Source organism: Prionailurus viverrinus, chromosome B4 (assembly GCF_022837055.1).
Source record: "Prionailurus viverrinus isolate Anna chromosome B4, UM_Priviv_1.0, whole genome shotgun sequence".
NCBI classification, from domain to species: Eukaryota; Metazoa; Chordata; class Mammalia; order Carnivora; family Felidae; genus Prionailurus; species Prionailurus viverrinus.
In genome coordinates, this window is record NC_062567.1 from 18,160,171 (window position 1) to 18,172,647 (window position 12,477).

General features: G+C 48.0%; 1 protein-coding gene across 1 annotated transcript in view; it reads right to left on the bottom strand.

Annotated features, from left to right (window-relative positions):
• The window catches only part of PIP4K2A (phosphatidylinositol-5-phosphate 4-kinase type 2 alpha), a 192,588-nt gene extending 189,992 nt beyond the window's left edge, over nucleotides 1-2,596 (bottom strand). The window contains exon 1 of the mRNA XM_047865340.1: nucleotides 2,217-2,596. Coding sequence (XP_047721296.1) covers nucleotides 2,217-2,360 — 144 coding nt within the window. The 5' untranslated portion in view covers nucleotides 2,361-2,596. The remainder of the gene's footprint in view (nucleotides 1-2,216) is intronic.
• Nucleotides 2,597-12,477: the final 9,881 nt, after the last annotated feature.

A 12,477-nucleotide genomic window follows, 5' to 3' on the forward strand; every position in this document is an offset into this window, starting at 1 on the left:
AGGCTGTGAAACAGACCATTCTTATGCCGATTAAGCCCTCAAAATAAAGATATTTGGACAAAAAAACTGAGTGGCATTCTTAGCCGTCTTTTGCGCCACGTCTGGAACTGTCTATGTGGCTACTACAAAGTTGCTGAATGAATAACATGGTTACGTTACATACTCTAAAACTTGACTCCTCTGGACGACTAAGAGTTGCTACCTTTTCTCGAAAGCAAAAGAAAACACGAAGTGTACCATCCACAAATCATATGTCATTTTTACAAGCTTTAGATAGCTTACAAATTTCCCATTAGCAAGAAACTCTAAACCAAATGTAGCCATTCATAAATATAAGGTAGCAACGTAAGTGGTTACAATAAAATACGCACAACTACAAGCTTTTGCGAAGCAAGATGGAATTCGGACTAAATCCCAGAAAGCACACTCTTTTTTCAGCAGCATATTGTTGGCAGTCCCGGACTACATTTAAACCCTCAGACACAAACACTCTCTGACCCCAACACCAGAACTCCAAAGGAGATATGAGCACCAATAAATACAGAATAGCAATTTCTTTTTTAAAAAAAGCAACTAACAAAAAATAATTTAAAAAGCTTAATAGAATTAGGCATAACTCTAAATTGTAGATGCATCATACAGGAAAAATTCCATTTTATTTACTACGATACACCTTAAGAGGAGAGTTTTTGGTGCATTCAACATTTGCGGTTGGACAAGCTCACGTTCCCAATCGCTAAAGAAGTTACCAGGAAGTGAAGATGAACTTCAGTGGATCAGACACCCATTTCTCAACTTTCTTAGACACAGTCACTTCACGCAAACACAATATATCCTGATACTGTTCCACGTTTTCCCCAGCTTGCCCTCTGCAAGAAAACTATAAATAGAATGCATGCTTCTAAGCCGTTTTAAACAACTTCATTAAATTGAGAGTGCTCTTAAAACAAAACAAAACAAAACAGCATGGTTTTCTGCCATTTCTATTACGCTCAAAAGGGCACACAGACGTCCACAGAAATCAAAAGTACGGAGAGCAAGCTTACACTTTTGCTCACATGCTAACTGACTGCAGTGGGTAAGGTCATGGTCAGAATTCACAAGCTCACTTAAACTTTCATGGCTCGGCCAACAGCTCCGATCAGGTTTCCTGATCCTAAGGAGATTAAAACTGCAGGAGTTTCTCGCAGTAAGATCAGCAGGAGGCTATTTCAGACCCTCAAACCGCAGTCCGCATAGCCCGCAGCGGCTCATCTTCCACCGCCTCCGGCTGTGTGTTAAGCTAACCTTTCGGAGCATTCTCCCTCCAGCCTTTTTAAGCAAACCCCCAAAACCGGTGCGGCCAACTCGAGAGGGCTTTCCCTCCGCCCAGCCTAGACCCCCCCCCCCTCCTCCTGTCATCCCCAGGCCACCCTTCCGCAGTCGGTGACTTCGGCCTGGCTCCCCGAGGTGGGGGAGGAGGTGTGGAGAGGAAGACTCCCCGCCAAGCAGCTCTCCAGCCCGCACAGCGGCAGGGCGATGCGGGAGAGGAGCAGAGGAAGATACTAAACCCCAGTGCCATATTTACACGAGCTTTTTCTTTGCCAAAAAGATTCCCTGCGCCCGATAATATCGCCTTTAAAGGAAAAAAGGACCTAAGCACTAAAGCCGCTGCCCACATCTCCCGATCTCCGGTATTCTCACCCCTCTTCCCCCGCGGGGAGGCTCCGGACGCTCCTGACCTCGCACAGGTACACCTGAAGCCAGCGGAAGACCCGACAGCCCCGGCCGCCCCCCGACATCAAGGAGCGATCAGCAAGGCTCAGACCCCAGCAGCCCCCGCCCGGGCTGACAGCCCAGGAGGACCCGTGCCCTGCACAAACTTCCCAGTTGCCCGGCTGCGGGGACCAGCCGGCCGACGCACGAACGGGAGCACGGGGGACGACACTGGTACCCGCCGCAGGGCTCAACTGCAGATGGGACCCTACGTCCCGCAACCGGCTCTAGGTCCAAAGGGGGTCCAAGTGGCGCCCGGGGAACCCAGAGAGACGGGCGCGCGGAGCGGGGATGGGGGCACCGAGGCGCCGCGGCGGGCGGACAACCCTGGAGAGCGAGCAGCCGGAGGGCCGGGTCCCCGCTCGGGCTCCCCGCCCCGCAGCAGCTGCAGCAGAAGGAGGAGGGGAGCGAGGAGGAAGAGGAGGAGGAAAGGGACTGCGCGCCGCAGCCCAAGCCCTTACCGAGTGGTTTACCCCCCACATCAGGACGCTGAGCAGCGGATCGCTGGCCCGAAAGAGCTTCACTTTCTGCGCTACGAAGTGCTTCTTCTTGGTCTTGGTCTTGCTCGCCAAGACGGAGGACCCCAGGTTGCCGGGGGTCGCCATGGCCGCCGCCTCTGTCCCCTCCACCGCCGCGCTCCCGAGGCCGGGGACCCGCCCTCTCTACACGCCGGCCGGGGGAGGCAGCCGCATCCCCCCGGCGGCGGCCCCGGCGCGCCGTGCCCGCTCCTCCCGCTTTGCGCGCTTGGCCCGGCAGAGGAGGGAGGCTGCGCTCGGCTCGCGCCCCGGCCCGGATCCCGCGCCCGCCGCGGCTCGGCGCTCAGCCCGCGGCTGGACCAGGCGCGCCGCGAGCGGCTTCCGCGTTGGGCGTCGGCGTCATGACGCAGGGGGCGGGCGGGCAGCTGTTGCGGCGCCGCCAGGCGGGGCGCGGCCGCGGGACCGTTAAGCTACAGCCTGGCGCTCCGGCTCCGGCTCCGGCTCCCGTTCCGGCCCCGCAGTGGTCCCGCGGGCCCCCGGGGTGCAGGCGAACTCGCGCTGGGCGCCCCCGACCGGCCGAGGACCCCGCGGGGTGGGCGTGCGGCGCTGGCCCCGCGAGGAATCCCGCAGGGCAGCCCTTTCTGCTCCCCAGGGAGAAGGGGGGCGGGGAGGACAGAGGAGTGAGGATGTCGGAGGAGAGGAGCCCCCAGAGGCGGTAGTCAGGCGAAGGAATGAGGCTCGGGGAACCACCACTTACCGGTCCCGGGAGTCCGGAGAGCTGGCGAGACCTGACATGCTGCATGGAGACCAGGGCTTTCCTAGCACCAAGGGAAAGGACCCGGGTACGTCGTTGGCCACCTCCCAGGGTGGCACCGAAATGAAGTTGTTAACCCTCAGGCCTTTCGAACCCCGATCTTGAGCCTCGCTACACTCTCTGAGTCATGCAGGAGGGAGACCCCCCACCTACCACCCTGGCTGCCTTTCCTGCCGCCACTGCCCCCTCCACAGGGCAGGGCCCTGGATTCCTCATGCTCAGCCCTTGGTTTCGCCTGGAGAATCGTGCCCCAAACTGCACCTTTCTTCCAATTCAAATCCTCCGCGACGTTCTTTACAATTCTTCCTTTTATCCGTTACGCTCACCTTTCCCGGAGACCTGTTCGTTGTCTCTATCCGTGTACACCTGAACGCTGGGAATGACTGACTCGCCTCGGGAAAAGCTGCCATTACGAGTGTGGCTAAAAACAGTGCTGTCCCCGTACCTTCCCCACGAATCCTCCTCTTCTGTGTATCCTTACCTGACTCAGCCCACTGGGCAAGCCCGTTATCGATTGTCATTTTTCCTCCGCTCCACAGTGACTACCCACTGTGTGCTTGGTGATCTGCTCCCCTCGGTCAAGGAGACGGGGGATGATAGCCCCTTATGCCTTAAAGAGCTTAAGTAAGTGTCATGAGGGTGGAGAGTGACAGGTTATGTGGGTCACCGTTCATTTGCTCCTCTTTGTTTCCTCTGCCCTTTAAACATAGAGGTTGCCCCAAGTCCTTTTGTTCTTTCCCTCTTGTGTCGTACCCTTGTCCAAAATGGTGTCGGCTCTCCCAACGTCAGCTGTCATCGCTCTTAGTGGTTGAAAGAAACAACCCAAATGTGTAGTGAGAAACATAGGGTTGCACATTTCCTCCACTTGTTTGAGCAAATCCGTTAACCTCCCTGAGCTTCAGGTTCTTTGTGTTCACAAAAGGGATAATCAGACAGAAATGTCACTTTAGAGACTACTCTGGGCCTGGTAATTATGGTTCTGCCCTACGTACTTTAAAGGATGTTTATCGGAATCAAAATCAACAGTAGACAATGGCTGTGAAAAGCCCTTTGTAAACTATTCAGCATTATGTATATACATACTAGATAAAATGTAGAGTAGTTGTAAGTAATTCATATATTCTCCACTGACCTCAAAAAAGTAAATGCCTGGGTGAATATCTCTATATCAATTATCCACAGGCACCTTTAAAAAGGTGAGCCTGGGTGGCTCAGTTGTGAAGCCTCTGACTCTTGATTTTGGCTCAGGTCACGATCTCATGGTTAGTGAGTTCAAACCCTGCACTGGGCTCTGCACTGACTGTGGAACCTGCTTGGGATCCTCTCTCCCCTCCCCTCTGCCCTTCCCCCCGCGTGTGTTCCCGCTCTCTCCCTCTCAAAATATATAAGTAAACTTAAAAAAAAAAAAATAAGAGTCTACAGCTTAAATGCGTTTTTAAGAAAAAAGTACCTAAAACCAAGTTCAACATCTTCCCCCAACCCACGTGTTGTTTCATCTTTCTATTCTATTGGAAATGGCGTGCGTATCAGTTACTCCAGCTAGAAGTTCATTTGTTTAACAAATGTTCATTGACCCAGGCTTGGAAGCTCAGAGTCATCATTGATTACTGCCTCTCATCATTAGTCCACATAAACCCCTTTACCAGGTCCTGGCCTTGAACACGCTTGTGCTCTAACATTATCTCTTTTCTGGTTCTTTCATGGTCCTCCTGGTTGAAATCAGTCTGTTCACCTTAGCACTTCCTAAACTGTTCCCTAGCGATTTCATCTACTTAATTGTATCTTAACGCAAGACCAATGAGCTGGCTGTGAATGCTAAACACTGACTTGAGTGATGACTAAGTTTTGAATGAATCTACAGGAAGGTGAGACAGTGCCTTACCTGAGGGCACTGTCAGATCTGAGGTCTCATGTAGGAGGGCAGCAAGCTATAGATGTGCGCACAAGGTGTCATCCCTGTTGGGGGCAGACGGGAGCATAGGCATAGAGATGAAAATCCGTGTGTTTTTAGATAGTAACGAGGAGGGTTGTATCCCTTAAAAGAGTTTTTTTTTTTCCCCAGCTTTGTTAAGTCATAATTGACACAGAATATTGGGTAAGTTTAAGGTGTACCAGCTGATGATTTGATGTGTATATATGGCGAGATGATTACTACAATAAGGGTAGTTAACATCTCCATCACACATAATTGCTGTGTGTGTGTGCTCAGCTGTGTGATGAGAGCATTTCAGATCTACCCTCTCGGTAACTTTCAAATATCTGATACAGTATTGTTAAGGGATAAGATTTTGGGTGATTTAACTTGCTTTGAGTGGCATTGAATATAATGCCATTCACGAATAGGTCATTAAATGAGTTTGCCAATGCCCTTTTGCATGAACTTTGTATTCTGCCGAGGGTGTGTGTGATGTGGGAATTCTGGAGTCACAGAAATGACTACAGAAAACACCGAATCCAGTTCTCAAATTATACACATCAGTCAACTGAGATCTAGACTTGAGAGATTTCCTGATTTGTTGGCAAACAATAAACAGTCTTGAAGGCAGGACCCATGTGGTACTCATTCTGGTATTCTTGAACCTAACAGACTCCCTTTCTGGTAACACCTACAGCAAAGTTTTGGTGGATAAGTGAAAAGTAAATTGTCGTCTCTCACAACAAACTTACACACAAGGATTCCACACCCAGGAAATGTTTGTGCCAGGTTCCTTTAGAACACTTTATTGGGAGATTAGGTTAGGTTAGGCGTAATATTTAAAACTGAGAGTTAGATGCTATGTGGCTTTAGCAACTTAGCAATTTGATCACTATTTTCCTTGGCGTTTGTGCAATAAGGAATCAACGCACATGACTTTGGTTCAGCACCCAATTCAGGCAGCTTATGTCTGGTCAGGCAGAGTTGAAGCACCCAAACCACTTGCATTTAGCAATGGTCTTGACCAGAGCCATGGCTAGAAAAAGAAGAGCAAGGAAATTCAATCTCAGGACACATGTGGTTATGTTGGTCAAAGGGGATTGCCGCTCCCCTTGGTTTGCATTTGGCCTCTTGGGCTGTTCATCCAGAAGCCAAGGCCATCACAGCTGCAAGAAATGCTCCAGCAGCCAAGTTCATTACGAAGAAGGAAGGAAATATCGGGAAGACTGAAAGGCAGATACTCGTTTCTGCTTCCCGTTGCTGTGGCATTTCTGTTTCTTTCTTTCACCGTAACCAACTCTTCTTACCACAACCAATTCTATTTACTATCCTAGAAAAGCATGGGGAAAGGGTAATGTTGACTAAGGTATACAACACCAAAAATGAAGGTGGAAATAAGTGCATGCTTTTATATTTTATTGCCCCCTTTCATAAAAGAATTAAAAAAAAATACTTCCTCAATTGAATAATTCCACTTAGAATTTTTCATTGAGAAGAGGAATTCTGTAATGCTGTTTGGAAACTTTTATGCCTTTCATTGCTCTAGAAGGAAATTAGAGCAAGACGTGGGACAATTCCATTCTGTCTAATGTAGTGTCATCCAGAGCCTTGCCATTCAAAATGGTATTACTGGGGCGCCTGGGTGGCTCAGTCGGTTAAGCGATCGACTTCGGCTCAGGTCATGATCTCGCGGTCCGTGAGTTCAAGCCCCGCGTCGGGCTCTGTGCTGACAGCTCAGAGCCTGGAGCCTGTTTCAGATTCTGTGTCTCCCTCTCTCTGACCCTCCCCCGTTCATGCTCTGTCTCTCTCTGTCTCAAAAACAAATAAACGTTAAAACAAAATAAAAACCAAAATGGTATTACTTTGGAAGACCATTATTAAAATACATACAGTTGAACCCAAACAAAACCTAATGAACGGGATCCAAGAATTTAATTGCGACGTATGAATTACTCTTCCTTTGGTGTTGGGGGGGTGGCGCGGTTGACATGAGGCAGCCCAGCTTGCCGTCTGGGAGTTCCGAGGGTCTAGCTGTGTTGTCCAAACCCCTCCTGGGCTGGCTGTGGTTCGGCACCAGCTGGTAGGGTTGTCCACCCAAGTGAAATATTGATAGTGATTCTTCTGGCTTCTGCAGCTGGCTGGGACTTCCAGGACAGTGGCAGTAATTCCAGGAATCCACCACAAAGTTGGCAGATTTTCTGTTGGCCTGACCTAGGGAGATTGGATTGGGAGAAGACTGGGTATAAAGGAGCCAACATAGAGGGTAACGTGTCCCAGCCTGCTTCACTTTCTCTTCCAGTCCCCAAGCCAGAGGGTGAGAACTTCAGCCGCCCCCCCTTGGAAACTCTGTGGAGGACAGGAGGCAATCTCTGATGGCATATCTTTATTATGCAAACCTTTAGAATAGAAACAGAAATTTCCTACATTGGGAGAGCAATTGATGGAATTGCAAAGATCTAAATAGCAGGCTCTAATGCGACCAATAAAAGTAGTATTTTCAGAGAATGTAATGACATAAAATAATCAGAGGTTAAATTAAGTGCAAAAAAAATGGGATACACAATTATATGTAAGTATGGTTTTAAATTTATAAAATGTGTCTATGTGTGCGTATACATGGAAAAGACCACAAGAAAATACATCAATACTGTGAAGGGTGATATATCAGGAGTGCAGTTTGGATGATGGATGATGTTAAAAAATATATTTCTGGATTTTCTAAATATTCTAAAACTCATTTGTGTTACGTTTATAATGTATTTTTTAAAATGCAACCGCCTTCCTGGTTAAATAAATAACACAGCAATAGCATTTCACAGACTAGCTCATTCCTATAAGAGAACAGCCTTTTAAGTTATTCCTTGCTATTTATTATAGTGATGGTATAATTTTGGGAATGTTGAACTAAATTTGTACTGGAACAGGCTGTTTTCCGATACGTAGGAGGAGGGGAAGTTCACCGAGTCCCTAAGAAAAAGAAAGGCTACAAATATGAGGAAAACAGAGGTAGGATTATCTTACCAGTTAGGCATCCTATTCCCAATGCCTAGGGCCTATGACCTTTTCTTTCTGTCTTTCTTTTTTTTCTTTTTTTAGAAAAAGTTTGAGTTCAGATTAAAAAAAAAAAAAAAAATGAATCCAGGGGCACCCGGCTGGCTCAGTTGGTAGAATATGCAACTCTTGATCTTGGGGTTGTGAGTTCGAACCCCATATTGGGTGCAGAGATTATTTAAAAATAAAATCTTCAAAAGAAAACTGTAAAATCAATATTAATAATAAGCATTTTGTTAACTGTCGACAAAACATTACACAGTACAATTTTATTCAACTTAGTAAAAATTGTCACTACATTTACAAGCAATTTGTCACTTAGCATTTATTTTGCAAGTATATATAATGATTGATTAAAAAAGATAATAGCCACCAATTAAATGGTAGTCATAGCCGAAAATTCCAAGAGAAAAATTATAAAAATCTTGCCCCAAATATTTTACAGCCAGAGTATTGTATTAACTGTGGGTTATGAATTCCTTTTAATATGTTTGATACAATGAAGGGTGGAGCCTCTAAAAATAAGAATGCCCAGCATTTAAGGGAGCCTTTCAAATACTCTAGGAAGAGGGAGGGTCTATTCTTCTTGGTCAACAATGTCCATACAAATCTATGTGACCTTCAGAAGCCAAGGCTAACTGAAAAGATTGAAGATTCTAGCCTGCGCCTTTTTTCCTGGTTAAGAAAAAAGTCCACAATGTTCAGAAGTAGGAAGCTAGGTGACCCCAGCTGTGTGGACCCTATAATGGGGGGGGGGAGAGGACCCTATAATGGGGGGAGAGAAAGTCCTGCAAGGTGTCTGTGAATTTGCCCCCGTCCCCATATGGCTGTGGCATAAGTTACGTTGACTAGCGTGAAGGTGGCTGGGATTTTCCTCAGTTACTTATTTTCCCATTAACACTTCAGAAAAACGCATTTATGCAGCTCATATTTATTGATGGGGCCTCTTGAGTGCTAGATAACATGCTGGGTGCTGCACGTAATTTCTTCCCTCTTAGAGTTTACCGTCTGAGAGGATACGGAGCAGAAGCAAGTAAACGGATAATCCTATAACTGCAGATTGTGATGAAGGTTCTGAAGGTAATAAACCTGATGCGGGAGTAGGAAATAGGCAGAATGTCAGAGAAAGCCTGTCTGAGAAAAAGATATGCAAGCCTGAAATATGAGAAACAGTCAGCCATCTGAAGAATGAGGTGAAAAGTGGTGTGGACAGAGGGGCCCTGCTGTGTGACGACTTTTGTTCTAGAACCCAGAAGAAGCCTGTGCCGGCAAGGAAGGCAGGGGTCAGGTCACTGAGACCCTGGCGAGAATTTGAATTTTAAGAGCAACAGGAGCTAATTATTTCTAGAAAGACCTCAGTGGCTCCTAGAAGAAACTGAGGGAACATGAATATCAAGGTAGGGAGACACATAAGGAAACCATCACACCAAGTGATGGTGGCTTGTGTGAAAAGGACAAGAGATGGTGGCTTGTGTGAAAAGGACAAGAGATGATTCACTTTCAGAAACACCAAATAAAAGCTGTGCTGTCCAGTTAACAGGTTTACAACCCCCGGAAAAAAGGACGGGCCCCCCTCCCTCATAATGGAGTCCCAAACCCTTAGATACTTCACTTCCTGGTTCTTCTTCCCCTCTCCGCTTCTCAGGCTTATTTTCTCAGGCTTTGCCATGAGCATGTGCCAAGGAACAAAGTCTCTGTGGCAACTCAAGGAAGGTACGTTTATTCCAATCACAGTACTGATTAAAAATTTCTCTTTTAAAAATTTTTCTGAGGTTTATTCATTTTTCAGAGACAGAGTGGGGGTGGGGGAGGGGCAGAGAGAGGGGAAGACACAGAATCAGAAGCAGGCTCCAGGCTCCCAGCTGTCAGCAGAGAGCCTGATGCAGGGTTCAAACTCAAGCACCGAGAGATCATGACCTGAGCCAAAGTCGGATGCCCAACCGACTGAGCCACCCAGGTGCCCCTAAGTTTACTTTTTTTAAATGTTTATTATTTTTGAGAGAGAGAGTGCGAGTGGGGGAGGGTCAGAGAGAGAGAGGAAGACATGGAATCTGAAGCAGGCTCCAGGCTCTGAGCTGTCAGCACGGAGCCAGACCGGGAGCCAAAGTTGGATGCTTAACCGACTGAGCCACCCAGGCGCCCCCCCCAATCAGACTACCTTTCGCCTTACATGGGCCTAGGAGCGTACATGGATAAGCCTGTAACCTCTGTAGTGCTCAGCCAATGAGGAACCAGGGGAGGGACTTACATGCTAGGAGATAAATCGTCTGCTGTAACTGCCCCCAGTGTGCCTGTCCCCCAGACACCTGCTCTTGCAAGAACGTTGATGATTAAAGCCTTGCTTCACTGGGCTGTGAGACTCTGCATCCCTCCTTTGACTGGACCGATGGGCTTATTTCTAACAGCTTGGACTAAAGCCTTAACAATAAAGATTTTTTTTTTTTAAGGGGACAAATTCATCTCTAAGGGCCTGTAGCATCTCACAGTGGATGGGAGTGGAGAGAGCGCCACCTTGGCCTCACTTTGAAAAGGAATGCCTAACAGAAGATCCCAGCTTCTGCTTTTGCGCTTTTAACATGCCCGCAGTCAAGGGGCGCTGTGGCTTAACTGCCTGTTGCTCTTAATGAGAAGGCACTTAAAGAGAAATCCCACCCAACGTCTGCTTTAATGGTGGTATTTTTAATTCTGAAATACAGTGTGTTCTACACTGACGCTACACCAAGGCAAACCCAGAGAAATAATTGACGTGTATATTTGACATGCATCCAACGAATAGAGCCTGAGATCAGCCTGAAGACCACGGCGCTCTCCCCACTGCTGCTTCCAATAGTCAGAGAGGGGATGCTTCCCATGGTCTTTGCTGCCCTTGAAAACCAAACGGAAGATAGAAAACAACCGCCCCCCCCCCCCCCCCCCCCCCCCCCCCCCCCGCTGTAGTGTAGTACCTCTTGTCTGAGTTGGTCAACACCGTGCAGGGCCAGTCCATCAACCCAGGGGGAAGAACTGAAGTGGGAAAGCAGAACAAGAGATTCCCATTCCTGCCCAGGCTGTTTCTACTTCCGCCTCCACGCTCTGGGTTCCTAAAATTAGCTGTTTGGGCCTCCCCCCCTCCCCCTCCCCCTCCCCCTCCCCCAAGCGGAAGCAGCCCGGGAGCAACGGGCCAGGAGGAGCCCTGCAACGGCACCTCTCAGACAGATCTGTGTTCCTCACACCCCTTCTCCCGAGCCTGGGGAGCCCCGTTTTAACACCCCAGTTTTACCCTAGAGGGTTGTCCAGAAGTCTGCCAATCCAGCTCATTTTCTCGGTTACCTGTGCAAAGACCTCAGAATTCCACGCCTGAGTTTTTTCAAGTTTGAATTTGGGTGCCTAGTGTGCAAAGTTCTGGCTGCTTTCAGGCATAACAATTTGCTATTTGTCACCTCATCTAGGCCTGTCTCAGTCACTTTCCCAAGTCTCTTAAAGTCTTTTTTTTTATGTTTATTTATTTTTGAGAGAGACAGACAGAGCTTGAGCGGGGGAGGGGCAGAGAGAGAGGGAGACACAGAATCGGAAGCAGGCTCCAGGCTCCCAGCGGTCAGCACAGAGCCCGACGCGGGGCTCGAACCCACAGACCGTGAGATCATGACCTGAGCCGAAGTCGGACGCCCAACCGACTGAGCTACCCAGGCGTCCCAGTCTCTTAGAGTCTTGAAAGGAGGAGAGTTAGGCCTCATCGGTTGCTTAGACTCAGAAGAGCTCCTTTGAGTTCCCTTAGGTATTTTTAGTGCCTGCTAACATCCAAATGTTACGCTAAAAGGAAGCTATAGATGAAAGCATGGTTACATAAAATTCTAGGCCTGAATTTGGAAGATAGGAGACTGTTGATCATTCATAATACTCATGCCCTTTGTGCTTTCTTCTTAAATACGACACGGTTCTTTAGAGAGTTGTCGGAACACTAAATTTCAATAAGGAACGCTGCTTTTCTTTTATTAATTTGGGCTTTTTCTGTTTCAGCTTCCATACTCAAATTTTATGTAGGTCATAAAAGTGATATTTTAATACTTGATAAAATAGGACTCAAGGACTAATCTGAAGTCAGAAATAGGTTTGTTATCATTTTTTTCTTCATTCATTCATCACGTCTATGGCGAAGTCCTATAAGATTCTGGCCACGGGGGCGCCTGGGTGGCTCAGTCGTTTAAGTGTCCGGCTCAGGTCGTGATCTCACAGTCCGCGAGTTCGAGCCCCGCGTCGGGGCCGTGCTGACGGCTCAGAGCCTGGAGCCCGCTTTGGATTCTGTGTCTCCCTCTCTCTTTTTCTACCCCTCCCCCACGCACGCTCTGTCTCTTTCACCTTCAGAAATCAATAAACATTAAAAAAAAAAAAAGATTCTGGGCACAAAGGTGAATAAGACACATGCCTTGCCCTTGAGGAGCTCAGAGGCCAATAAGTTTCAATACCGTATGGCCTACATGCTATGACAA